Source organism: Chenopodium album, chromosome 16, assembly GCF_948465745.1.
Source record: "Chenopodium album chromosome 16, dcCheAlbu1.1, whole genome shotgun sequence".
In the NCBI taxonomy this organism is placed as follows: Eukaryota; Viridiplantae; Streptophyta; class Magnoliopsida; order Caryophyllales; family Amaranthaceae; genus Chenopodium; species Chenopodium album.
Window position 1 is genome coordinate 43,650,034 of NC_137849.1, and position 27,772 is coordinate 43,677,805.

At 32.3% G+C, this 27,772-nt stretch overlaps 2 protein-coding genes and 1 non-coding gene across 3 annotated transcripts; 1 reads left to right on the forward strand and 2 right to left on the reverse strand.

Annotated features, from left to right (window-relative positions):
• Nucleotides 1-1,754: 1,754 nt before the first annotated feature.
• Nucleotides 1,755-1,826, reverse strand: TRNAG-UCC (transfer RNA glycine (anticodon UCC)). Its single transcript has one exon. It is a non-coding gene; the product is annotated as a tRNA-Gly (tRNA).
• Nucleotides 1,827-8,049: 6,223 nt separating this feature from the next.
• LOC145585468 (S-type anion channel SLAH4-like) lies at nt 8,050-13,177 on the reverse strand. Its single transcript, XM_081642169.1, has 3 exons — nt 12,339-13,177; nt 11,649-11,976; nt 8,050-8,586 (listed from the first exon to the last, which is right to left on the reverse strand). Exons 1-3 carry the CDS (start codon nt 12,905-12,907, stop codon nt 8,257-8,259), a joined length of 1,227 nt encoding a protein of 408 aa, XP_081498295.1. The 5' UTR covers nt 12,908-13,177; the 3' UTR covers nt 8,050-8,256.
• A 2,292-nt stretch (nt 13,178-15,469) lies between these two features.
• LOC145586603 (coatomer subunit alpha-2-like) lies at nt 15,470-21,334 on the forward strand. The gene is made up of 3 exons (XM_081643485.1): nt 15,470-16,019; nt 16,952-17,446; nt 17,951-21,334. Exons 1-3 carry the CDS (start codon nt 15,812-15,814, stop codon nt 20,890-20,892), a joined length of 3,645 nt encoding a protein of 1,214 aa, XP_081499611.1. The 5' UTR covers nt 15,470-15,811; the 3' UTR covers nt 20,893-21,334.
• Nucleotides 21,335-27,772: the final 6,438 nt, after the last annotated feature.

Consider the following 27,772-nt stretch of genomic DNA (forward strand, 5'->3'; position numbering starts at 1 on the left):
ATTATTACAATATTATTAATTTTGTCTTAAAATCATGGAAGAATGACAAATGAGTGTGACTTATAATGCATCTATCTCTCAATCTATTAAAAATGGTTACGAGGTGATTCAAATTAAAGGCAAACAACTATCTCATTGTCTTCCGGTGAATCTTAGGGAGTCGCCTAATGTTTCCCGTTTTCAATTTATGTTTTTTCATTCCTATATATATTATTTCCTATTTTCAAGGTCGGCTCATGATCGCTACAACGAATTGAACATTATTCTTTGTAAGATATATAATTAGGGTTTCCTTATAATACATACAAAAAAAAAAACAATTTAGCTTGCCATAATTAGAATTGTGCGAATTGGATTGCCATGTAAACTCAATTAATTATTCAAGCTAAAAGGTAACTCCAATGATTTTGAGAGAGATATTGAGTTTGTATGAGGAGGCGGAGTGGCATGTCTCCTCTATTTCACTCTATTTTTTTACTATGTAAATCTTTTATGTCGATTGACCCTTGTATATTTGTCGTTCATCATTTTTCACTTTTTTTTTTCTCATATATATATGTCCCATTTCTAAACATTAATGTTTCCTACAAACCAAACCCATAACTCAAATCAATCAATTAATCCGCCTTAGTATAATTTCACAACACGTATGATATTAAAAAAAAAAAAGTAACGACCCGTAACATCATTTGTGGACGCCACTTCATTTACTTCCTTGTAATAGCTTCATTAGGCATATTCATGGATCATGGGATACAAAAATTAATTAATTTGATGATGACGAAGGAACAACCAAATTGCATCCAATTGAATAGCTAGCTTGTGGTACAAACCCTACGAATGAATTAAATTTGGTCCCAACAAAAATCGTACCCACATAATAAGAAAATTTGAGGCACCTAACTAAGACACAAAGCCACTTCGAAATTCAACAATTTTTATGCTATACCCTAGCTAATTAAAACCCTTTAATCTTATTAGTCCAAATGGTGAGTTATTGTATGTTCCATGTTATGCATAAATCAATTTGATAATGTAGGCCAACAAATTTAGATTTTTAACGTATAATTTAATTCTCTAATACCATTGTTAATTAACATTAGTACATTACTCATTAATCAATGATTTAATATATATGTACTTAAAAGGTTGGTAAGATAGTATACAACTATATATACAAGTCTAATTGAGATTGTCTTCTGTTAAAATAGTTTAGTATTTTAATCAAGTTTTCGGAGTTTGCTTTGTACTGCCTTGTACGATCTGTTGAAGATGTGTAATTTTTTTTTTTTTTTTTTTCAGTAGTGGTAGTTATGTTTTTGATATTTTTTTTTTTATTTTTTTTTAGTGGTTAGAGAGCCACAGAGGCGGGGGTGAGAATTGATCCCAGGAGCTCCTAGAATGGGGAGGGAAGCTCCAACCACTTGATCTATCACTCACTCTCTGTTTGATTTTAGTAAGACAAAGAAGTGATTAAGGTGTTAATGTCTTGGCAACAGATATTAGTTCAAGGATGCATCATCATTAACCAATAAAATAAATAAAGTAACTAAAACATAGGTAAAAGGGTCACTAAATTAGACAAGTTGGTCTGTTAGATAAGATAATAATCTGAGGGTAAAGAATGATGCATGTAATACAGCTATTGAGCTATACAAAACAAAAGCATCCAAAAAAAAATACGAAGTACCTAACCTCTTCTCGTTCTTCATTTTTTTTTTTTTTTTGGTAGCTAAAATTTGAAGGAAAAAAAATGCGTTTGCCGGGAGTCGAACCCGGGTCTATTGCTTGGAAGGCAATTATCCTAACCGTTGGACTACAAACGCTGCTGATATTCTTCTTCTCGTTCTTGGCGAGTTACCAAAAATGTTCCTTTACTAACACAATGTAATAAGGGCCTATTCACACTACAACAAAATGAAGCTTAGGTAACAGTGAAAAACAATTGCCTAATATAAAAAAAGTGTTGCCTTGAAGATAAGGCAACAAAAATGAGGTGTAGTTTATGCCCCCGTTGTCTATTCTTAAGGCAACACATTTTTATCCAAAGGCAACAATTATATAAGCCAAAGTAAAATGATATCTAAGGCAACACTTTTACAAAGGCAACAACTGAAAAGTGTTGCAACCTTGGGTATAGTAACAAGCTAAAACCATCATCTTATGTCATAATATGCAATAGCCTTTCAATTGTTGTTTTTTCTAGTAATAATACAAAACTGTTGCCAAATAATTTAAAGCCAACACCTTATAAATTGTTAGCTATAAATAAAATGAACTAAAATAAATTGAATTTATTTGTCCTATTGTAATTAATTAAAATCTTTATAATAAATTGAAAGAGTTGAAAGATATCATTGCATTTTTGTGTAGTTATAATAGAGAAATATTGAATACAAAACATATAATAATATAATCAGCAATTAACTAGATAATCTCCAACAATACCAACATGTTTTCAACATCAAATTGTTGTTTAAGAGTACATTGCAGGCTATTAATATTAGTCTTACTAATAAATAGAAAGGATAAAAATTATATAGGTCCCAACGAGGATTAGCAATGGAGATGCTATATCAAATTCAATTGCTCTATGTCGCACACTCTTCTTCTTCTAAAATTACATCGTTGCCTTCATCGGCTCTTTCCCCTCCATATTATCTCACTTCCTGTAAATAAAAAGATAAGCTTAGAAAGTTAAAATATGTATATTTCAAATGTACTAATGTAAATGCAAAATTAATGACATGAAAATAGATTACATTTTATTTCATAATCTGCCTTTTGTTCTCATTGATCTTCCCATTATATACAAGCAAGCAATCAAATATATACTACATCCACCCCTTTTTTTTTAACCTCATTTGTCATTTCATATCTTAAAACGTATATATCTATATTTCTATAATAATAATTATTATAAATGTTTTTATTAATAAAATATACAATAAGACAAATTCAATAAAATCTCACAGGAATATATTATCTTGTATACTTTCTCAGTTTTTTAAACATGTTACAATTTGTTCTGACACACATGCCGAAACACAACTTTAACTATTACTTTCATTAATTATGTGTTAATAAAATAATAAAGAATTTGATAACATGATATTATACATTGTGATAGACTCAATATTATATCATACAATAACATTTGTAATTCATATATGAAGTATTATTTAAATAGCCAAGCCAAAATCATTATAATATTATATGCCGCATAGTAAAAAAAAAAAAGCCAATGTGTATCTCATAGTACAATTTAATTTGACCCATACAGAATTAGTACATTAATGGTAGTTTAAGGTCATAGTTAGTAAAATTTGACCCATACATTGAGTCATTGACAATTGGGCAAAAATATAGGGATGGAGGGAGTCGATACAAGTAAACAATGATAATTAATCTATCTTTGACAGTCAACTCTTATTCACTATAATAATCTCACAAATATTTATGTAGTGTCAAGAGATTAACTATACAAATTTCATATTACATCTATGATACAGTATTATCTTAATAATCTGCCTATGCAATTTTATGCATAACACAAAAGCCATGCTGCAACAAAAATACAATTCATCGTTAGCCAATATATAACTAAATACATGAAACAATAAGCACTCATAATTTCCAAATTTTTTTTTTTTATTTTTTTATTATGCATTCATCCAACAAATAAACCAAAAGAACGAAAGATACAAATTAGCACAAAGCCACCAATGTCAAATTTATCCAACAAGCCTACCTTGATTTCACGTGCTTATCAAATCCAAAACAAATTAATATATATTAGTCATCAAAATCAATCTAACATCAAAACTAACCAGTTATAAAGAAGTAGAAAGGGTCAGTGGTGACTTACAAAGTTACAAGTGGAATTCGGAGAACGACTTCGCCGACATCAAACCTAATTGGCCAATCTTAAAGCAAATTAAGCTGTGTTAGTAGAGAGCACAGCAACTAACTAATTGAAAAAACAATAACGTTCAATTAACCCCTCACCCAAGCATAATTGAAGAAGGTGTATAACTGATTGAGAAAACATACTTATTGCCCAGTAGAAAGGTGAAATAAAATGAGAAACTGAACCTTAGTGGGAAAGTGTTGGACAGTTGGAGGCAAAAATATTAAAAAATTTCATGATTCGCGCCTTTTGGAATTGAATCCCAAAATACAAATCCCGTGGCCTTTGTTTATTTAAATTACTTTTTGGAAATAAAGGTTTATTTTAAGAATGAAAATAAAGGCTTATTCCTTGTTTAGAGATTATTCGATCAAAAGTTATTTATTCAAAGATTACTTATATTATTAGGAGTTATTACTCGGTCGGACATGAGTCACTCTATAATAGAAAATGCGCTAACCAACCAAGTAACCCCAAAATAAGTAACCCATGACCGATGAAGGTCTTGTTTAATTCACCTTATTTTTACTTATTTCAGAAAAAAATCATAAAATTATTTGCTTCATATATATTTTTTACATATAAGATCAAAGTTGAGTCAAATTAGATAATAAGACCTGATCAAAAGAAGAAAAAAAATATGATTGATCAAATCAAATAATTAATTTCATTCAGATTAGATTAGCAAAAATAAGGTGAACTAAGGGCCTGTTCACATTTACTTTATTTCAGTTCAGCTTCAATCGCTTCACTTCAGTTCAGCTCCTAATTTTCTTCTCTCATAAAATATTCATTTCAGCTTCAGTTCAGTTCCGCTCCAATCATTTCAGTTCAGCTAGCTCAGTTTAGTAAATGTAAACATGCCCTAAGTTAGTTGAGCTAAACTGAACTGAACTGGGCTAAACTGAATATTTTATGAGAAAGGTAAATTAGGAGCTGAACTGAACTGATTGGAGCTGAACTGAACTGAACTGAACTGAACTAAACTGAAGTTAAGTAAATGTGAACAGGAACTTATTTGTTATTCAAGATCAATTCAAAAAAAAACACAAGTTCAGAATGTAGTAAATTAGTTATTATTATTTATGTTTACATTATTGTTTTATCTACGATTTTGTCATTTGAAAAATTTGATTTAGTGATGATAAAAATAATGAAAACTACATATTAATAACGTACGTATCTTTACAAGTTTAACAAGATTTTACTTGATATGTTTTTTTTTTCTTTTTCCTTATAGATTAATCTATACTATATACTAAAGTAATCACCAGGAATATTCTATAATTACACGTGTCACGTTTACATTAAAAAATTTCCCTCCAAAAACTTTTAATTTTTTTTAAAATTATTTTTCTTAGAAATAAAAACACAATTGATGAAAAAATAAAATAAACTATCTTTTTCCAAAAAAGAATAAAAAATATATATAGCCTAAATAATAGAACAATAACAATAAATTAAAATAAATAAAATATTTAAAATATACACAATCTCTAAACAAATACAAACTTATAATAATATATAAATGCGATTTTTTTCCCGTGAATATCCGAGCGTTGCTCGGGCAAAGAACTAGTTAACGTATAAGGTCAAATTTTAGTTTGATTAGACAATTAGATTTGAAAAATAAGGTCAAAATATATTTGAAAATATAAGTTCAAATTAAATTAATAAAGTAAGGTGAAATAAAACGTAGCCTAAGGATCTGTTCACATTTACAAAACTAAGCTGAACTGAACTGAACTGATTGGAGCTGAGCTGAACTGAACTGATTGGAACTGAACTGAAATGAATATTTTATGAGAGAAGAAAATTAGGAGCTGAACTAACCTGAACTGAACTGATTGGAGCTGAACTGAACTGAACTGATTGGAACTGAACTGAAATGAATATTTTATGAGAGAAGAAAATTAGGAGATGAACTAACCTGAACTGAACTGATTGGAGCTGAACTGAACTGATTGGAGCTAAACTGAACTGAATTGAACTGATTAGAGCTGAACTGAACTAAAATTAAGTAAATATGAACAGGCCCTAATTTAATTATGAAGATTATTAATTCAATGAATCAATGGTCATGTGTCAATTGGTAGGTGATGATAATAGATTGATAGCACACATCAGAAGTTCAAAGTTAAATTGATAATAATAATGGAGCTGCCAAGTGCTATTTTAAAACAATATAGAATGGTAGAGGACTAGAGGAACAAACCTTATCATAGCTGCAACAAATTAGCGACAAAGGGGGACGGTTTTAATATTCTTATTAGTATTTTTTTACCTTTTCTTTTTCTCATTTATCTTTAATTTCTTTTTTTTTTTTCTGAAACATTATCTTTAATTTCTAAAAGTGTATAAATATATGCATAAACAAAAAATTAAATAAAATATGCTAAAGAACCATACTAAACCAACACCTCTCACAGGTTAAGTCAGTCTAGCTTCACAAGTCATGCTTGAGAATAAAAGGGGGAGGTAAGGGAATAATCCCCCTGCTCCAAAGCAAATGTCATTGGTGGGGTTCGAACTCGTGACCTCAAAGTCACAATATTTTTTCCCCCACCAATTACACTTAGGGCCTGTTCACATTTACTAAACTGAGCTGAACTAAATTGAACTGAACTGATTGGAGCTGAATTGAAATGAACTGAACTGATTGGAGCTGAACTGAACTGAACTGAATTTAGCTGAAATGAATATTTTATGTGAGATGGAAATTAAGAGCTGAACTGAACTGAACTGATTGGAGTTGAACTGAACTGAACTGAACTGATTGGAGCTGAACTGAATTGAGCTGAACTGAAATTAAGTAAATGTGAACAGGCCCTTAATTAAGTAACTAATCTTGTGAACAAAACAATGCATGTAAGCATAAAAGGGTGGAAAATAAATTTCTATCAAAGATATCTTGCTTTAATTCATATAAGCAACTAGATTGGTAGCAATAAAATCAAAACCCATGACTTTACATTTATTTATATAAGTCAAAAGTAAGGTACTTCTCTAATGACATACTTTTTTATAACAGTAAAATTGTTTTGAAAAAGAGTTATTTGCGTTTATTAATTCTTATATTTTACTTGTCAATTTATATAGGTACAATTACAAAATAAATATAACTTGTTCACTTGTTGACAAATAAAAAAGAATAATAACCATGAAAACATGAAAGACAAAGTGCTAGGAAAAAAAATAATAATAAATCAAATATTACCAAACGATCGAACCAAAAATACCCTGCAACTAGTGATAGGTACTAATTCATTAAGCAAATTACCATGTACATAATCTGTAGTTGCATATATTTCGTATTACCATTTATTACTAATTTGGGGCCCTACTAGTTTTTGGGCCTATGTAGTGGCGTAGGTTGCATCGTTGCACCGAGGTTCAATCCTCAAATAATTATGCATATTGTTTTTTTAATTTTATAAAATTTCAAGTATTTTTGTCTTAGTATTGTTGTTTTTTTAGCAACATTTGAATAAATGTTGCTTTATGTAGGTAAATAGGCAACATATTGTGATGTTGTTGTCTTATGTACTCTAGTCCAACGCTTTTCAAATTGTTGCATTGCAGTATAGTATGGTTGTTTAACATCAAGCTAACAAATAAATTCTGTTGCCTTTTAATACAAAAGGTAACATCTGTTATAGTGTTGCAATTTTATGTGTTGCCTATTCTCATTTTTTTTGTAGTGTCAGTTCATCTTGATTTCTTCGAGTTCGGATAAATAAGTAAGTTTAGATAAGATAAGTGAAAATCAAGTGAATAAAACACAGAAGTATCATAAATCACTTGCCTTAAAACATGCATCGTATGTGTTTTTTTCTTTATAGAATTTCATTGTATGATGAGTATCACATATATGCATGTTTGATCTACATCGAGATGATAATGATTGGAAATAATAATTTCACAAGTTTTTTTTGTCTGTTTTTTAATGGTTGTTGAGATGAGACGACATATTATATCATGAGTCTTTAAAGGCTTAAATTAACGAGAAGAAAAAAAAAAACAATATACACATTTTATACTGCTGTACAACTTATAATTTTGTTATAATTTCAAATGTAGTACCAATTGGAGAAAAATACATATAGTTAATGCTTTTCCATATGCTAACATTAATTTCCTCAAAAAAAAAAAAAAAAATATGCTAACATTAATTGATAACAAAATCATACTTTGTACTAAGAATATACAATATACTCAATAAAATAATTAATAAAAACAACCAATTAATAGCAATTGGACTAAAAAGAGAATCCTAATTTGACCCGGATCATTTATCATCTAATAAGAACCCAAAATTAATTAAATTCCAAAAAATGTTTCCAATTTTAATAATTCCGCCCAATATCCAAAGGAGTTGTACGAGTAACTATAGTAGGTAAATGATCAGGCACAGGAGTGACAGCACTAGAACTAACAAAAGGATCATTATCAGGCAAAAGCATTTTGGAGTTGAATAGTGTGAGTATGACCAAGCTGAAAGTGACCAACATTGACATTGATGCTAGAATTAGCATTAATACATCTGCTAATTTTCCCTTTACTTCCTCTGCGTATTCTGTGGCAGCTATTGCTAACACCGTGATTGGGAACGAATATGCCCACCATGTCACATTGAACTTCCTCATCGCTTTCTTGAATAGTAATGGCCTGCATACCTATTTCAAATTTTGTGTGTTAGTTTTACAGTCGATAATTGATTGTATATACTCCATAAGAAAACAAGAATCATATAGCCATTGGTCCCGTCCCCCCCCCCTCCCCTCCAATATTGTTTTCGTCTATTTAATTTATATTTTAAGTCATGTGACAGTGAAAGAGATACCATTATTTTAAAGAATTTAAAACCAATGTCTGTGGTTTATGATAGGATTAAAATTTTGAAACATGACTATTTGTATGTATGATATGAATAAAGTTTGTCATATTGATAACGAAGATAATCTAAATGGATTTTGGATTTTATTCATTAGATATTTAAATGGTATCATGCGTACTATGATACATATTTTGCCTAATGATATTATTAGTAATTGAGTTTATGCTTACTAGGATTGTAACTCCAAACCTTTACAAATTACAACTGCTAGTTCATGTTTCTTTTCATAGCAAAATAAACATTTGAATTTAAGAAAACCTTATAAATTATATGAGGCTTGGAAAAAAAAGGGGAAACCAATTAGTATGAACCACAAAAAACATGCACAATCAGCTGGACAATTTGGACTGTAATACAGTTTGTACTTTGGCAAAAACTGTGGAAAATTTTGCATTAATTTCCACCGATACGTCAAGCTGTTCAACGACTTTCTATAAGTACTTAAATGTGATAAGTCGACTTTAGTCTCAATTGGACTAACTTATAAGGTACTATTTCTTCATAATATTGTGATAAGTCTCTAATTTTGTGTTCGGTTTGAGGCTATGGTTTGTTAATCTCTCAGATTTATGGTTTGTAAAACGCTTTAATTAATACTATTTCGTTTTTTATGTGTTAAAAAAAAATATTTCTTCATAAAGTCACGAGATGTTAAGATGCATTTATATACTTTTATAGTTGCATGTATTATTCAAATATTCGGTCTACTTAATAGGTTAGTTAAATTGATAAATCTAAGTCTTTATTCATACTTTGTTGAATCGATCTCGAATTAGAACAGTTTACCTAAGATGGGACATATCAAGGGTTTTGATTCCATACGTGAGGTTCAATTCGACCTTCCCCTAACTTTTTCTAGAGGACACATCTACCTCCCGTGTGGAATAAATATTCTTTAGGCATGCTTATATTCCACTGAAAAAAAACATAATACGTAGTAATAACCTTCTAGAAAATACTACAACACAAATAAAAAAATTTCTAAAGCTAAATTTACCTAAACAAAACTTTCGGGTTCATCCTTCACTTAGTTGTAACATTATACTACCACCGTTACAAGTAATGTGCAACGATTGGACATTTTCCTTCTCTGCTTTATGTTAAATCGTTGCATATAACCTGTAACGGAGGTGATATTATAACACGTAGTCTCAAATTCACATACTTTTATATCATTATACTGTATATGAGAACATGTGGGATTTTTATGTAAAAAGATAAAATTTTGCACTTGCAAGGTGCCACTAGTTGTGGGATAAAGATTACATATATCCGGAACAGAAATTTACAAATAGTTGCTGTTGTTGTTGTTGATGATACGATATACAGAGTACTACTTATATTCCATCAATTTAGAGCTAGGTAAAATGGTTTTAGAGCAAAGATATTGGAGTAATTAAATCAATACTCTACTCTTAATTTAAACGTTTTAAAAACATACTTGTAGTTTAACAGTAGGGAATAAAAAATTAAGACTAGTACAGTTGTACTTAACGAATAACGACAACCTTGTCAGGTAGTCATAGCAGGACCGTACCATCTTCCCAATTTTGCTGCAGTGATCTCATAAATCTATGCTATATGCTGCAAATTAATTACTCTCTCCGATTTTTAATACTTACTCCACTTTTCTTTTTCAACCGTTTTTAAATACTTGCTCCATTTTCTTATTTGAAAAGTTTTTACAATATTTAATTAATTTCTTTCACCAAGTGGACCTAATAATATTAATTCTATATTCTCTCTCCTTCTTTTCTCTCCACTACTTTTGGGTTTATTTTTCCACCGACTCCACTATCTCCATAGTTTATTACTTTTTCCAATTTCTCCTAAAACTCCGTACATGAAGAAATGGAGCAAGTATTTAAAAATGGAGGGAGTAAATATTTAAATACGGAGTATGTACTAATCTGATTAACGACATACGTAGGGTCTATTCCGATTTATTGAAAACAACTTAAATGAACTGAATAGAGATGAAATGAATTGTTTATGAGATAAGGAAATTAGGAATTGAAAACTGAATTGATAGGAGCTAACTTGAATTGAAGTGATTGGAGCTAAAATGAAATGATTTTGAATTTTGATAGGAAAAATTAATTAGAGATTGTGTACTCATATAAGCTAAAAGAACTTTAAATACTTTCATACTTTGAATACTACGGATTACAACTTTTAAACCATTTCAATTCCCACGTACTGAGTCTTACTACAAAGAGTTTATGTCAAAACTTAAGACGAAGGAGAGTGGCGTAGTCGTGTATCAAATACTCCGTAATTCTTATTTCTTGTATCAGTGTATGACACTTGCATATAATATTATTCACGAATCTGAAGTATTAAATCTCAACACCACCATAAGTCAATAATAACATTGTTAATTTAAAATGCGACACAAACACACAATATTCAATTAATGAACTGAATATTACAGCTTGTATTTTTCTTTGGAAAATGATGGAGTACTGATTTATTTATAGAAACTATTTATTTTTAATTTTTTTTTTTTTTGGCAACGAGTACAATGGACCATTTTTATTTATTTACTTATTGTTACGGAGTAATATCTGTATAGCTCTAATTAGCTACAGAATACGAACTAATTAAATTAATTTTTAAAAAATAAAAAAAATCTTACCACAAAAAAATAATACACCGTAATAAAAAAATCTAGCTAGAGATTCTAAACCATGCAGAAAATGACAGGAACCTACGCAATCAAAACGCCAAACCAGGGTGTGTTTTTTTTTTCTTCTTTGAAAAATAAACAAAGTTATAAAGAAAATGGTCAATTTATTGACCCCTACTTTGAAAACAATATAATAGGCCGCAAATTCTTACCAAAGACATGAAGAGGAAGACAGATAGAAAGAATAACATCTTCGCAGTTGTATCGAACTTTCCAGATATAGATCCCCACGCCAAGCTTGCCACCCCCGGCGCCGCGAAGAATAGGAAGAACACCGGTCTAAGCATTGCCGGGAGCTTATTGCTCCCGGACAATCTTTGATAGAGAGTCACAAAGAGCACTAAGTAATGTACCATTCCTAGGGAGAATAGTATCATTGCTGTCTCACTCCACCCCATTCGTGCCGCCGCTGTGGACCCCACTAGGTTTCCTATCACACTCATTTGACTAGTTGGGTTTGCCACCGCAGTCAGATTGTACCTGTATTAATACATGAAATCATTTACAAAGTAAGTTGCAGATTTAACTTTTAAAACGTAGTTTTAATTAAAAAAAAAAAAAAAAAAAAAAAACTTTTAGGTGAACTTATACATAGTCAATTCCACTTTTTGTATTATGATAATAAATATCACTTATTTTTGTTTAAATTTATAAAAGGCGATAATAAGTTAAGTATTTCCTTTGTTTTAAAATAATTGACATAAAAGTGAAACAGAAATCGAACCAATAAAAATGAGTGCGAAACAATGATACAAGTTTGATACACAAAAGTGAGACACTACATCTCCAAAAATTTTAATTTAATAATTTGTTGATATGTTGTATATGTTAGTAGTTCATACTTTGTTCCTTTGGTGGTGAACCATTGGCCATAAATCTTGAGATCAAGAGCAACCACCGGAACAACAAGAGTCCACCAAAGGCTTAAGTAAACGCCGGTCTTTTGATCAACCCACGGCGAACACTGAAGGAGTAAGAGCCAAGAAATCCAAGGGGCAAAGAGGTAATTTACACCAACATGGTGAAGGAACTCGGCCTTGACCATGTTAAAGTGAAAGATACAACGAAAGAGATAAATCAAAGAGAGAAGAACAAGAACAACAAGAGAAAATGCCCAAAAAGACACAAATGTAATAGGGTGAAACCTATGAAAAAGATGATGTATTAATGGATTAATAGTATTATGACTAGTAGGTTCAATTAGGTTTTTCCATAATAACGCTTGGCTTCCTAGGGACAATGTTATCCTAAAGTAGCCTGCATGAAACCTAGTTAAGATGGATGATATTGATCGGATCACGACGGGGTAACATCGATGATGATCGTGGTTAGGAGGCGAGGAGGGTCCGGGGCCGATGGCGATTAGGGTGGGGTGTGGAGGGAGAGGGGGGTTATTATTGTGGAATTCCATGGGTGTATGTTTAGTGTGGAAGGTGAGAATGGAATGTAATGTAAGAAGAGTATGTAGTAAGTATTTATAAGAAAAAGTTATGTGAATGAGACAAACAAAAAAAAAATAAAAATAAAATAAAATTATATTTCAAAGAAAAATAAAAAGAAAGGGTATAGCATGGAATTAAATAAAATGGTAGAAGAAGATGTGAAGCATGCAATGCAAGTTGGAAAATAAAGAGGATGGAGGAATTTGGGGTGGACTTGAATTGATTTATGGGGGAGGAGTTTGGTGGAGTACGGTACTAATCGTAGGTGGGAACCAGTTAAGGTGATTTTATTGCTGACGATTAAAGCAACTTTTTTTTTTTGTTTTCAAAGAAAAGGCGTGAATGTGAAAGCAAACTACGGAGTATTGGCGGATGATAATAAAACTGTATGTGATTGTCTCGGGTAAATGTTGCTTCCGTCTTGATTTACTTTGTCTTAGATGTATTTACGTAAGGTTTAGTCGTATGTCACTGAAAAATAGAGAGAAAGAGACGGGTAGATAAATATGGAATTTAATTTAGGATAAAAATAGTGAAAAATGTTTTTTTTAAAGGAAATTAGACGATTAAATTGAAACATCCCAAAAGAAAGTGAAATTAGACAATTAGACAAGGGAGAAAATGTACATTGTTCAAGTGAAAATGCAAACATGAAAATGACATACACTTATCGCATGGAGTCCAATGTGTATTAGGACTTTAAAATTATGGTTTTTGCCCTTTTTGGGGTTAGCAAAACTATATTGCTAGTTGCTAACATACAACAAGTAATAACATGTCAACAATGATTGTCAATTAATAGTAATTAAAATCATAGTGTAAAGATAATAAAGCAATTAATGGTAATCAACCCACGATAATCATTCACGACTTGAATATATAAAGATAATCAAGTTGAACAATTGCTTAAATAGTTAAATTTATAAAGAAAGTTACCTCCCTTATCAAATTACAACTGGAAAAGAATTTCGCTGGATTACATCAAGATATTAGGTCACCAAATTATCGTTATAGAAGTAAAAAGTAAAGTTCCATATGAAATTGTCTTACAATTACATATTGTGAGATTAACATTTATAACTTTCTAATATTTTAATATAACATAATTTCACCAAAAAAACTTTATTGGTAAAGAAACAAGAAATAGTGATTTTTTTTTTTTTCCTACTCTTTTCATCATGACCCCTAATTTTTCCAACTAAAAAGTTAATGGTAAAATGTAAATTGTTGAAATGACTCTAAAAACTTTTTCCACTTTTGAAGTCAAGTGCATGCCTTCTTGTCCTTGAAAATCCTAAATGAAATCTCAGAAAAATTCAAATGTTGACTATTTGACTATGAAAAATAAAGCTACCATTGAAAAATTATAATGTACAGTACTACACTACTAGTCTACTACGAAGTACGTATTACGGGGTAGAAAATTTGTAAATTTTCTACTAAGTGCTTGGACCAACTTCACCACCGAACTGAGCAATATGGGACATTACTCGCTTAATGGGCTTTTTTGTAAGGCATATATTCTTATTTTGGGCTTCTGCGTCTGGGCCATGACGCGAGTTAGGTTCTTTTTCGATTTGGGAAAAAATTAAAAATTGTGTTCTTCGTTTTGTGAGAACTACTTTTTAGATTGATTTTGTTCTCAAAAATTGTTCGTACGTATCAATAACTTTAACGGTTTTATTTTTAAATACTCGTATCACATTTGGTGATTATAAATAAGATAAATTAGAGTCATGGAAAATTTTGTTATGTTTATTTGTCAGCGAATCTCACACCTTAAAGCTTTACAACTTCTCTAATTCTTGGGAGACAATAATACTTTAGGAGATGGATGGCATCCGAACAAAAAAAATAAATCATAACATGAGGTCAATACGATATATTGTGTGCAAGATGCTGTAGGTCATGTTCGAGCACGAAATGACAAAATTAATGAAATTTGGTCTAATCACGTAAACACAACATGATATATGGGCTTGAGCCATGCTTGAGTCATTTGAAAATTATGGTAAGACATGTCACGTAGAGTCGTAGATAGCAGGCTATGTCAAGGATCATACCTTATTAATTCTAAACTCAATCGATTTTAGCACGAGGTATGAAGTATGAACTTCATTCATCTTTTGAGTGACATTTCGTGAAAAAAATGAATGATAATATGTAGGTTTTTCACTAATCTAAAAATATGGAACCATTCAATTAAATGCCTTACGCATTTACCTTCAAAACTGTGAACTTTGCATATCATGATGTCACGTGTCCCTTGTCTTTTTATTATCACTAACTTTTTCAAAAAACAATAAACATTACGAGTAGCATTTTTCTACCTATTTATCTTTCTAAATAGCCATCTTCATTTTAACATTAACATTGACATTAATAATAAATTTCAAAATTATCAAGAAAAAACCTATACATTACACATATGCACAGGATTAAATCTAGTTCATTTTAAAAGCGCATCGTAATATAATTCGATAAAAAAAATCCAAGAACATCCCCATAACAAACAATTACATACCCGCGCATCCAGACTCATAACCAAAACTGGGATCGGCTGTTAGAAGGTCCAAAGCCAGATCTATAACCTCCTTCTTCTTTCTCTCTCTTCCTCACACTTTCTCTCACTAGAATGTCGAATTCCTCCTAAATCACCTCCCATTTTTCGCCATTTTTGCATTAGATCTGAGTTTTCAAGCTCAATCTCACATTCTCCTTTTTCCTCAATCAATTCTAGGGTTTCTATTTCAATTTGATCCCTTAATTCTTTCAATTTCGATCTGAATTCATAAATCCTTTTTTTTTTTTTTATCACTTCTGCAATTTTATGAATTGATCGCTGTTCTTCTGGAAATTTGAATTGAAGAACAATGTTGACGAAATTCGAAACGAAGAGTAATCGAGTGAAGGGACTGAGTTTCCACCCGAAACGTCCATGGATCTTGGCGAGTTTACACAGCGGTGTGATCCAATTGTGGGATTATCGTATGGGTACTCTCATTGATCGATTCGACGAACACGATGGTCCTGTTCGAGGCGTCGATTTTCATAAAACTCAGCCTCTTTTTGTTTCTGGAGGTAATCTTATCATCTTTGAGTGTCGGCGAGTTTTAATTTGAGTTGTTTGATGTTTAGATTGATGTACATTGTTTGATTGAGTTGAGGATTTTGCATAATTGATTCACTGGTTTGTTTAATTTGATGAATTTGATCATTTTTGTTCATTTTAGTTTAGATTCGATTTTATTGTATAGTGATTGTTTCTGGATTTTAGAGATCTATTGATTTGATTATTTGGATAGACCTACATTTGTGTGATTTGTTGGAGTTTACACGATGGATCGTAGACGAGTTTTGATATAGATTTGAGCTGCTCGTATGTGTGATTGATGAGTGTGAGTGATGAGGTGTGTATATATATAGTGTGGATACTGCTTTTGTATTCGTATCTGATTACTGATGTGCATTGTATGACTGAGGTCTGAGGATCTGCCTGCTTAAATTCGCTTGCGTTAGGATTTTTGCGGATCAGTAGTTTGTTCATCGATCAATTACTATGGCTGCTATCGAGGCTTCAGGCATGTCACTGCTTCAACTTGGCTTGAAGTTTATGAATCTTAACGGATCCGTAGATATGGTTGCTGGGCTGTTTACATACCTTACCAATTGAATGGTCATTCATTTGGGGTATCAATCTGATCTTTGTAGGAATGTAGGGAACTACTTACACTATTTAATAGCCAGGACATTGTTTTAGCCTGTTCTAAATAGCTAATGTTATTGAGAACTATAAATGGTGCATTGTCTTTACTTTATTGTTCAGGTCTTTGCATTTATATGATGGATTCTGTTCTGTGACTGGCTGTGTTGGTTTCTTACTTTCTTGTGCAATACTGCAATGTACCCTCTGAAATAAATCATCTTCCCCTGCCCTTTTTGGATTTCTTTTTGTTATTTTTCTACAACTCATTGATGTATCTTTTGATATACCTTATTTGACGGCTTTGCAGGGGATGACTATAAGATTAAAGTATGGAACTATAAATTGCATCGATGCCTATTTACTCTTCTAGGACACCTTGACTACATCCGTACTGTCCAGTTTCACCATGAATCTCCTTGGATTGTCAGTGCTAGTGATGACCAGACCATAAGGATATGGAATTGGCAATCACGTACTTGTATCTCTGTGCTGACGGGACACAATCATTATGTTATGTGTGCCTCATTTCATCCCAAGGAAGATCTAGTAGTTTCTGCGTCTTTGGATCAGACAGTTCGTGTTTGGGATATTGGTTCTTTAAGGAAGAAAGGCGTTTCTCCTTCTGATGACATCTTGCGTTTGAGTCAGATGAATTCTGATCTGTTTGGCGGTGTTGATGCTGTTGTTAAGTACGTCTTGGAGGGTCATGATCGAGGAGTTAACTGGGCTTCTTTCCATCCATCTCTCCCTTTGATTGTGTCTGGTGCTGACGATCGTCAAGTAAAAATCTGGCGTATGAATGGTATGGATGTGAACAGTTTAAATTCTTTTTGTTTAGTTTATATTTTAAAAGCTGCAGATTTTATGTGAAATATTTGTTTGGAAGATAATTTTGTATAGCAGAAAGGTATAGCCATGAGCCTATGAGTGCGCAATGTATTGTCAACTTTGAACTTGGAAGTTATAGTGTAGATAGTGGTAAATTATTTCACTAAACAATACTGTGAATTGGAAATTAATCAGCAACTCCACATTAAAAACTTATATATAACCAAACACAGTATTATGGCTAGGTCTGGCCTTACTTATTACCAGGAACCTATCATTTTTATTTTTATTTAATTTGTGTTCAATGATATTGGAGAACATACTAGGAAGAATTTATCATGAATCATTAACTCAATTCACCACCCACCAAAAAGAAGTTATCATATAGTTTAGAATTATTGTAATAAGCTGTTCCCTGATCAGTTCTATCTATAGTCTATATTTATGCAAATTGGGCTGCATCTTGTGTGATGTGCAGATACCAAAGCTTGGGAGGTGGACACCTTAAGAGGACACATGAATAATGTTTCTTGCGTTCTCTTTCACACTAGACAGGATATTATTGTCTCAAACTCAGAGGACAAAAGTATTCGTGTTTGGGATGCCACAAAGAGAACTGGCCTCCAAACATTTAGGAGGGAGCATGACCGCTTTTGGATTTTGACAGCACATCCTGAGATGAACCTTCTGGCTGCTGGTCATGACAGTGGAATGATTGTCTTTAAGTTGGAGAGAGAGCGCCCTGCTTTTGCAGTTAGTGGTGATCTCGTATACTATGTAAGGGATCGCTTTCTTCGGGTTTTTGAGTTTTCAACTCAGAAGGATAGTCAAGTCATTCCCATACGTCGACCCGGTGCCAGCATACTTAACCAAAGCCCAAGAACGCTTTCTTACAGTCCAACCGAAAATGCTATTTTGATTTCTTCTGATATAGATGGTGGATCTTATGAACTCTATATAGTACCAAAAGATGGCTGGGGTAGGGGTGATTTGGTACAAGAGGCAAAGAGGGGTCTTGGCTGCTCAGCGATTTTTATTGCTCGGAACAAATTTGCTGTATTGGAGAGGAGCAGCAACCAAGTGCTGGTGAAGAACCTGAAGAACGAGATTGTGAAAAAGGTTGCTCTTCCTGCATTGACTGATGCTATATTTTATGCAGGAACTGGAAACCTTCTTTGCAGGGCTGAGGACAGAGTGCTGGTGTTTGACCCTCAACAGAGGTTAGTGCTTGGGGAGCTTCAAACTTCTTTTGTTAGATACGTTGTCTGGTCCAATGATATGGAAAGTGTTGCTTTGTTGAGCAAACACTCCATAATTATAGCCTCCAAGAAGCTTGATCACCGATGCACACTTCATGAAACCATCCGTGTGAAGAGTGGGGCCTGGGACGACAATGGGGTGTTTATCTACACAACTCTTAATCACATAAAATACTGTCTGCCTAATGGGGATAATGGTATCATTCGGACTCTCGACGTTCCACTTTACATCACAAGAGTGTCAGGGAACACCATATTTTGTTTAGATCGAGATGGGAAAAACCGTGTTATCTCAATCGATGCAACTGAATATTATTTCAAGCTATCACTTTTGAGGAAGAGATTTGACCAGGTAATGGGCATGATTAAGCGTTCTGAGCTTTGTGGCCAAGCAATGATTGCCTATCTTCAGCAGAAGGGTTTTCCAGAGGTTGCTCTTCACTTTGTGAAGGATGAGAAAACTCGCTTTAACCTGGCCTTAGAAAGTGGTAATATAGAAGTAGCTGTTGCTTCTGCTAATGTGATTGATGACAAAACCCATTGGTATAGATTGGGGGTTGAGGCTCTTCGTCAGGGTAATGCAGACATTGTGGAATATGCATATCAAAAGACAAAGAACTTTGAGAGGCTGTCATTCCTTTATCTCATAACTGGAAATATGGAGAAATTGTCCAAAATGCTGAAAATTGCTGAAGTGAAGAATAATGTTATGGGTCAATTCCACAATGCTCTTTATCTGGGTGATGTTCAGGAGCGGGTTAAGATTCTCGAAGCTGCTGACCATTTGCCTCTTGCTTATATCACTGCCAAAGTCCATGGGCTAGATGATGTTGTTGAGCGTCTGGCAGCTGAACTTGGGGATAACATTCCTGAAATCCCAAAGGGAAAGTCACAATCTCTCTTGAAGCCACCAAGTCAGATAAGTTGTGGTGCAAACTGGCCATTGTTGACAGTCATGAAGGGAATGTTTGATGGTCTTGATTATGCAAGAGATGCGCAGGATGAGGATGCAGAAGTTGCAGAGGATTGGGTTGAGGCCTTGGAGATTGTGGAGGACTTGCAAAATGGAGATATTATTGCTGATTTGGATGATGAAGAAAGAGTACATGACAATAATGATGATGAAGTAGGATGGGAAATTGAGGATGATCTAGACCTTCCCGAGGTTGAAACTCCTAAGGTGACAAGCAACGGGCGTTCTTCTGTATTTGTGGCACCTGCTCCAGGAATGCCAGTGAGCCAGATTTGGACCCAAAGGTCATCACTTGCTGCTGAATGTGTTGCAGCTGGCAGTTTTGACACTGCTATGCGTTTGCTTTCCAGGCAACTGGGCATAAAAAATTTTGCTCCATTGAAACCACTGTTTATTGATCTATTTTCTGCCAGCCATTCTTACCTGCTTGCCTTTGCTTCCGCTCCTGTGATTTCTTTGGCACTGGAGAGGGGATGGACTGAGTCATCCAGTCCTAATGTGAGGAATCCACCTGCTCTTGTTTTTAGTTTCTCTCAATTGGAGGAAAAGCTTAGAACTGGTTACAAATTAACAACTGCTGGGAAGTTAAGCGACGCACTGCGTACCTTCACCAATATTCTTCATACAATTCCATTGATAGTGGTTGAATCAAGGAGAGAGGTTGATGAAGTCAAAGAATTAATCACCATAGTGAAAGAGTATGTTCTGGGCTTGAAGATGGAGCTGAAGAGGAGGGAGCTTAAAGACAACCCAATTCGACAGCAGGAATTAGCTGCCTATTTTACTCACTGTAACCTTCAGGTGCCTCATGTGAGACTTGCATTGCTCACTGCTATGACAAATTGCTACAAAGCAGGAAATCTGTGCACTGCTGCCAATTTTGCCCGTCGACTCTTGGAAACTAACCCCACTGTTGAGAACCATGGAAAGACTGCACGACAAGTACTCGTGGCTGCTGATAGAAACATGAAAGATTCAACACAGTTGAATTATGATTTCAGGAATCCGTTTGTTGTTTGTGGGGCTACTTATGTACCTATTTACCGTGGTCAGAAGGATATCTCATGTCCTTATTGCAGCTCCCGCTTTGTGCCAGATCAAGAAGGCCAGATTTGTGCTGTTTGTGATCTTGCAGTCATTGGGGCAGATGCATCTGGCTTGCTTTGCTCTGCTGCACAGGTAAGGTAGGACGATTGGCAGTCTGGTTGGAGCTGTTTTACTTTACGATTATAGGACTGAATTTCCTAGATGCAATTTCTGCAAAAGAGGTAGGAAATCGAAAATGAGTCTAGTTCCCTTAAATGTCCGGCCATTTTACATTTTCTTTCTAATTTTTTCTCTGTCACATATTTTCATACCTTGTCTCTGTTTTTAGTTGTTTTGAGTCTCGACTGTGATTTTGTGCAATAAACCATGAGAAATTCTTCCTAGGCTATTCTTTGGATTCGAGAATTAATGTCCTGTGGGCAGGAAATAGGTACCTACTACTAGTTGTACCAAGTCTGAAGGGTTTTATTTCAACTTTTGTTGTCACAATAGATTCTTTTTCATATTATAGTTACTGTTATATTGCGATGTATTAATAGATTTTGTATATTTTTGATGAAATTCTTTTTCTAGTCGTGCTTTATATGATTATGGACAGTTGAAGTTTTTGTGCATCTCTGTCATACCATATGCTGCCTAGGATTTTTTCATTTATCAGTTGAAATAAGTCTACATGGGAAATGGAGTAAGCTGTACGTATCCTTCAATGGCGGCAAATCCTTTGTTCAGATAATATAGACTAGACCACCTCCATGTTTGTTTGATTTCTGAACTCTAAAGAGTGATTTTTTAAGTATGTATGGCGGAACATTTTAAACACTAGACACAGTGCTGAAGCACAGCGTGCTTCTGAAGCCATGGAGCTGAAAGTGTCACATGTAGAGAATTTTGCAACTCATTTTAGTTGCTTTGTGTCGAACCTTGACATAATGTATATGAGGTGGGTGTACGGTCGTAGCCTCGTATGGGGTGAAATCATACAAGGGAAGTACTAGAATTATATCCCTGGAGTATTTTTACATGACAATCCCAATATACCATCACGGCATCACCTAATCTTTCAGTTACAGGTTTACAGCAACTTCAAACCACTATTGTCCATGGAATTTGGGGATCGATACCTGAGATTCAAAATGCGTGAAGTCAAATTTTTAGTTCAAGGCTACCGGACATGTGTTTGGATGAACCATTTATGTACTGGACTTGGTAAAACAGAGAAGAATGTAACAACTATTTATTAAACACTTTTACGGACTATGTAATACAAGAAGCTTGTCCAAGCAAATTATACAAACATGAAACAACTAACCTTTTGTCGTCAAACAACAAATTGGGGACCTGAATTTGGGATTAGGATGCAACTCCGAAGCTACCAACCCCACATTATACAATTCCCAAACGAAATGCAATTTTTTGTCTAGAAGTCATTCCATTATCCTTGAGAAAAGCATAAGTTTTTAAGAAGCCTATAAAAAGAGCCTTTACAATTTAACCAAATGATAATGATAAAACAAGAAGCTAAGAGTTAGATTAGGCTCTTGTTGTAAAGGTCATGTGTGTAGGCACGTGGTTTTATGAGCCCACTTATTTTATACCTTAATTCATACACTCTGACAGATAACACCCAAATTATTTACCTCAAAGAGTAAAACCCTATCATATCATATTCTATTGAACTATTAAAAAAAATACAATTGTGAGACATCAAAATTTTTTTTATTACAATTAATATAAAATGGATCAACACGTCTTGTATGCGACTGACTACAACATGTGACCGCTTGTAAAATATTACATAACATAATAACTCTATAACAGTGATTGAGAAGCCCTTGTAATATTGACCGAAAAGCCCATATAACACTACTCGATTAACCTGTGTAATAATGACAAAATAACCCCTATAACATAACCTGATAATGACACGATGTGACCCACCACATATAAGAATTTTTGTAAATCGATTTGTAAATGAATAAAATGAAAGTAAGAAATACTCCGCATTATTTACCATCTACTCGTATTTTTCTTTTATTAATTTATACTTGTACTCCGTATTGAGTATATCTCTCTAAAAACAAAGTATTTCTCTTGATGATTGGGATCCCTTCACATGAAGGGGGCCACACTATGATATTATAGTATATGATAGGAATGTGGGGTCCATTTTATGATTTTTATCATAAGGGGACCATGTTTATCACAAAATTCTGCCAAATAATGAGTAGCTGAGAGCCTGAGAGTTTAATTGAAAATAGTTCAAAATTTTTAGGGGGAGTTAAAAGGGACTGAGACATATGAACAGTAGTTTCCATTTATGGATACTATGTTTGGTTATAAGTTCAAGGTATACTTCTTATGCATATCTCATGAAAACAAATTCTGCTCTTTCATTCATTGCTCTTTCATTCAAGAGTTTTGTTATACTCCTATCGTTTTTTATTAATCAACTCATTCAAATTTTACTGTTTTATAATGTGCATATTTAACTTTAATCTACTTTACAAAAAAAAAAAAAAAAAAAAAAAAAACTTGGGCAAAGAGTAGTTATTTCAATAATAGTGGTTAATTTAAGCAATTGATGTTATCCTAAGTAATTACACCAAATGTGTATTTCTCTTGTCCCACACATACTTGTGCTTCCTATATTTTATTTATTTTTTATTTTTTTTAGTTGCAACACTTCTCTTTTCACGCTTGCTGATGCATGTTTTCAATTGTTATTATCTTTAATTTTCGACATGTAAAAATTATAAACATTTGATATTAAAATTGTATAAGTCGAGACGAATCTAACAAGATCACACATGACTATATTTTTACTTAATTATAAACCATCAAAGCGAAATACATGAATAGTGTAAAAGCCAAATTATTGCAACTATTAAAAACGGGAGGAAGTATATAGTACTCCCTCCGTCCCTAAATTACATTCTTGTTTGTAAAATTACACGGGAATTAAGGAGGAAAGAATAAGACAAATAACAATAATGAAATATTTCAATGGGAAATACAAAACATTAAATGATGTCTTTGGGTAAAACAAAGATAGATTAATGATTAATGACGTCATGTCATCAGTCCTTTACAAAAAAAAAGGACCAATAACATGCTTCTAATTGAAAATTTAGAACCAATCATATTTCATTAGGTTAGTTATGGGAAGTACAAACTTGAGAAAAACGATGGAGAGAGAAAATAAGAGTGAGAAAGCATTAAATATACAACAGAAAAAGAGAGTTGATTTGGGATATTTGGGAAAAAAAAACACACTTACTAAAAATGGAAAGGAGGAATGTAATTTTGGAATAACCAAAATAGAAACCAGGAATGTAATTTAGGGACGGAGGGAGTAAGATAATTAGACGTATTGGGTAAGCTGAAGTTATTGTAATGTAGGAAGTATGTATAATTGATGAATCTCTTGAGATTTCCTGGCTTAGCTAGCAAAGGGGTTGATTGGGATTACCTTCTATCAAAACTTCATGTTAATAACTTGGTGTTATGACTTACAGAGTATGAGACAACGAACTAGTGTGGTTAATGAACCTCGACATTATCTTCTATTTAAACTTTATATGAAAATAGTGAACCGATTATACACTAATCTGATCATGAATTTCAAGGTCACTTCGTTATATGTAACAAACTAACACTACATGATATCGAGCTTAACTTTATACATATGATCCCTTTCATGAAAGCAAGCTTAATTTGTACATTATCAAGGTTTTATTTGTTTAAAAGCTTGTTTTGTTCTAAATCATCAAGAGCAAATAAAAAGTTGGGATTCAAAAAAGTATGTGCATATATATTGGAATGAGTAATAAAACAGTCAAAAAATAGCTGAGTTAAGTAACCAATTTTTTTACCTTTTACACCCAAAAGAGGAAAGAAGATAAGGGGGGTCGTCTTGGGGGTGGATCAAGATTTGAGCAGCTCACAACGTCTTTAATATAAGTTGATAGAAAAGGGACAAAAAAAAAAAAAGTTATAAAGAATCTAATCAAGCTAAGGAGAAACACTAAGAAAAAGGGTTTTAGGATTCTTCAATTAACACAACATAATGCTCAGATTGGAAATTTGCAATTTGCACTTGAAAGGTTGATGTGTATGCATTGCAGCCTTTTTATCCGGCTGTTTATTACGCTAAAAAGATACCACAACCAACAACACACTATTTTCATTGTCGTTTACTATCTCGCTTTGTATCTTTTTTACGGAGTACATCTTTGATTAACCTATATATATATATATATATATATATATATATATATATATATATTTTGATACGAGATTTTGTTACTGTGTATGAATAATATTGTATTAGATATTCAGATTAATTAGTTCATGTTGTTTTGTATAAATAATGTTTGTAAGAAATTGAGCTAGTCATTAATGAAGGGACAAATTATCCATTAGTGCATGCATACTTTGTATGATTAATCCTTGTAGTATGAAGTATCTAATTAGCATGAAAGATTTCTGATAATATACTTCTTGGACGTTAATTAATAAACTTGCATCACAGTCCACATGCATGCATTTATGTCACTCAATAATATGCACTTAGCACTTGCATATATGACTAGCAAGAGCCTAACAGTAGATACAGTACAGTTAGCTCGAGAAAATATACTCAAGTTAAAGTTAGGTTGGATGTATGAATCTTAACGACAAAATTAGTTGTTGCTAATTACGGATTAAGTCATTAAGCGTTTGATTATATTTGATATTATTGTCTTAAGAGATTACGAAAGTTGAATTAGATGGGTCTGGATTCATAGGAAGTCTTCGTTTCCACGAAATTTTTCAGGTTATGTGCCTTGTATTTTAGTTTCTTTCTTGTCATTTTACATTTTTACAACCACAGAGTAAAAACCAATTGTATGTGCCTTGTATTTTAGTTTCTTTCTTGTAGCTTAGGTTATAATTTGCTCTTTATTTATGAATTTCTCTTTATAAAAAAATAAATAAAAATAAAAAAAGAGAAAAAAGAAAAGTAAAAACCAATTTCAATGGTGTATATATATATATATATATATATATATATAATACTCCGTATATGAAAGAATCGTTTTCATTCATTTACAATTTCTAATTTTGATATTGTTATAAACTTACAACCATTTGGATGGTTGGTTATACACAAAGTATATAATTATCGTATATAATCAACATACAACGTTATTTTAATTTAATATTCATGCATATCTTTATGTAGGTACTAATTTCGTACTCGATATTACTTAGGGCCTATTACCTTGAATTGAAATTAGATCATTAGATGAGATCATATCATATCACAAAGTTGATTCTAATAATACAAAGTGTTTCAATTATTATGTATTGGAATTAGATTATTAGACGAAATATATATCTTAAAGTCGATACTCATAATATTTTGGCCATGTTTGGTGAATAGCTTAAAGCTGAAAGCTAAAACTGATTATGTTGGCTGATTTTGACTAGCTGGTTGTATTAACTTATTTGACTAATTTATTTTATTAGCTAATTGTATAAAAGTATTTGGTAAATAGCTGATAGTTTAAAGGTGATTGAGTATGTGAAATGACCAATAAGTTAATTGTGAGGTAGGTAGTTTAGGTAGGATTTTAAATTAAATGGGGATATAAGTGTCATTTCACCAAAGTTAATGAATAAGCTAATTGAAAAGGCTCATTTTTCAAAAAAAGCTTATTTAGCGGAATAAGCTTTTCAAATAAGCTTCCCACCAAATATCTTGAATTAGCTTATTTAATAGTCAATAAGCTACTATTGATTAAATAAGCTAATTTTACTCAAATAAGCTGTTTACCAAACACAGCCTTTATTTATTAGGTATCAACATAAAAGGTTTTTGTCAAAAAAAATAAAAAAATAAATAATAATAATAATGTCAAAAATTAGTCAACACACTCACATTATAAATTCTAATTAAACTAGCTGGAATGATTTAAATAAAACCTTAACAAATTCTTCCAACTTGTTTTTTCTAAATTATGTGACGAAACCACAACTTCATTACGACTTTAGTATGTTTTTATATATTACCTATATACTCCGTAACACTTAATAAATAAATGATGTACTTCTATGATTCCTCAAAAAAAAAGGTACTTCTATGAAATATTTATTTTATTTTCATTACAAAGTACTTCGTATAAATTTAACAATGAGTTTAGTGACCCTAATTCCCTAAATACCATTGTATTACTTTGCTTCAACTCCACTCTTTCTATTTTAGGTAATTTTGTCTTATTACATTAGCTCCACGTTATAAAATAAATAAATATGGAGTAATAAACTAGAATAAAACAAATACTCCACAAAAGTATAGGCTTTTAATATACGCAAGTAAAAAATGTTGAAATTTATTCTAAAAAAAGAGGTGAAATTAAAAATTTTAAAAAAATATAAAACGAATGGAAAAGTCTGAATTACTGTAGAGAGTCAACGGAAGAAAATAAAAAGGTGTAAAATAAAAACAGAAGACACTGGGCTCGAGGATGAAATCCTTTCCTCACTCCTCAATCATCTCATTTACATCATTTCACGTCAACATTTTTCTGTAAATTAAAATTAAATACCCCTTTTTTTATTTTTATTTATTTATTTGTTTTCTCAAAAGAATTGCAACAATCATAAATTGCCTTCAAATGGTTAAAATTTTAGCAGCTTTTCTTTTTAATCTTTAACTCTCCTTTCCCTTTCTAAACGACAAGCATTCAGCCATTCACCCAATTTCAGGCCAAAAGAAATTTATTTTCGTGCTTTATTTTACTCATTCTTGTTTTGTCCTCAATTTTACTCCTTATTTGTTGTGCAACATTTGAACATATATGACTATTATGGGCCTATGATTTTATGTTAATAATCCAATTGAGTCATTCTAAAGTCTAAACTAGTGATGAAACTAAGGCTCTGTTCTCATCAAATTATTTTCAGTTCGGTTCATTTCAGCTCTAATAAGTTTAGTTCACTTCAGTTTCTAATTTCCTTCTCTCATAAATATTCATTT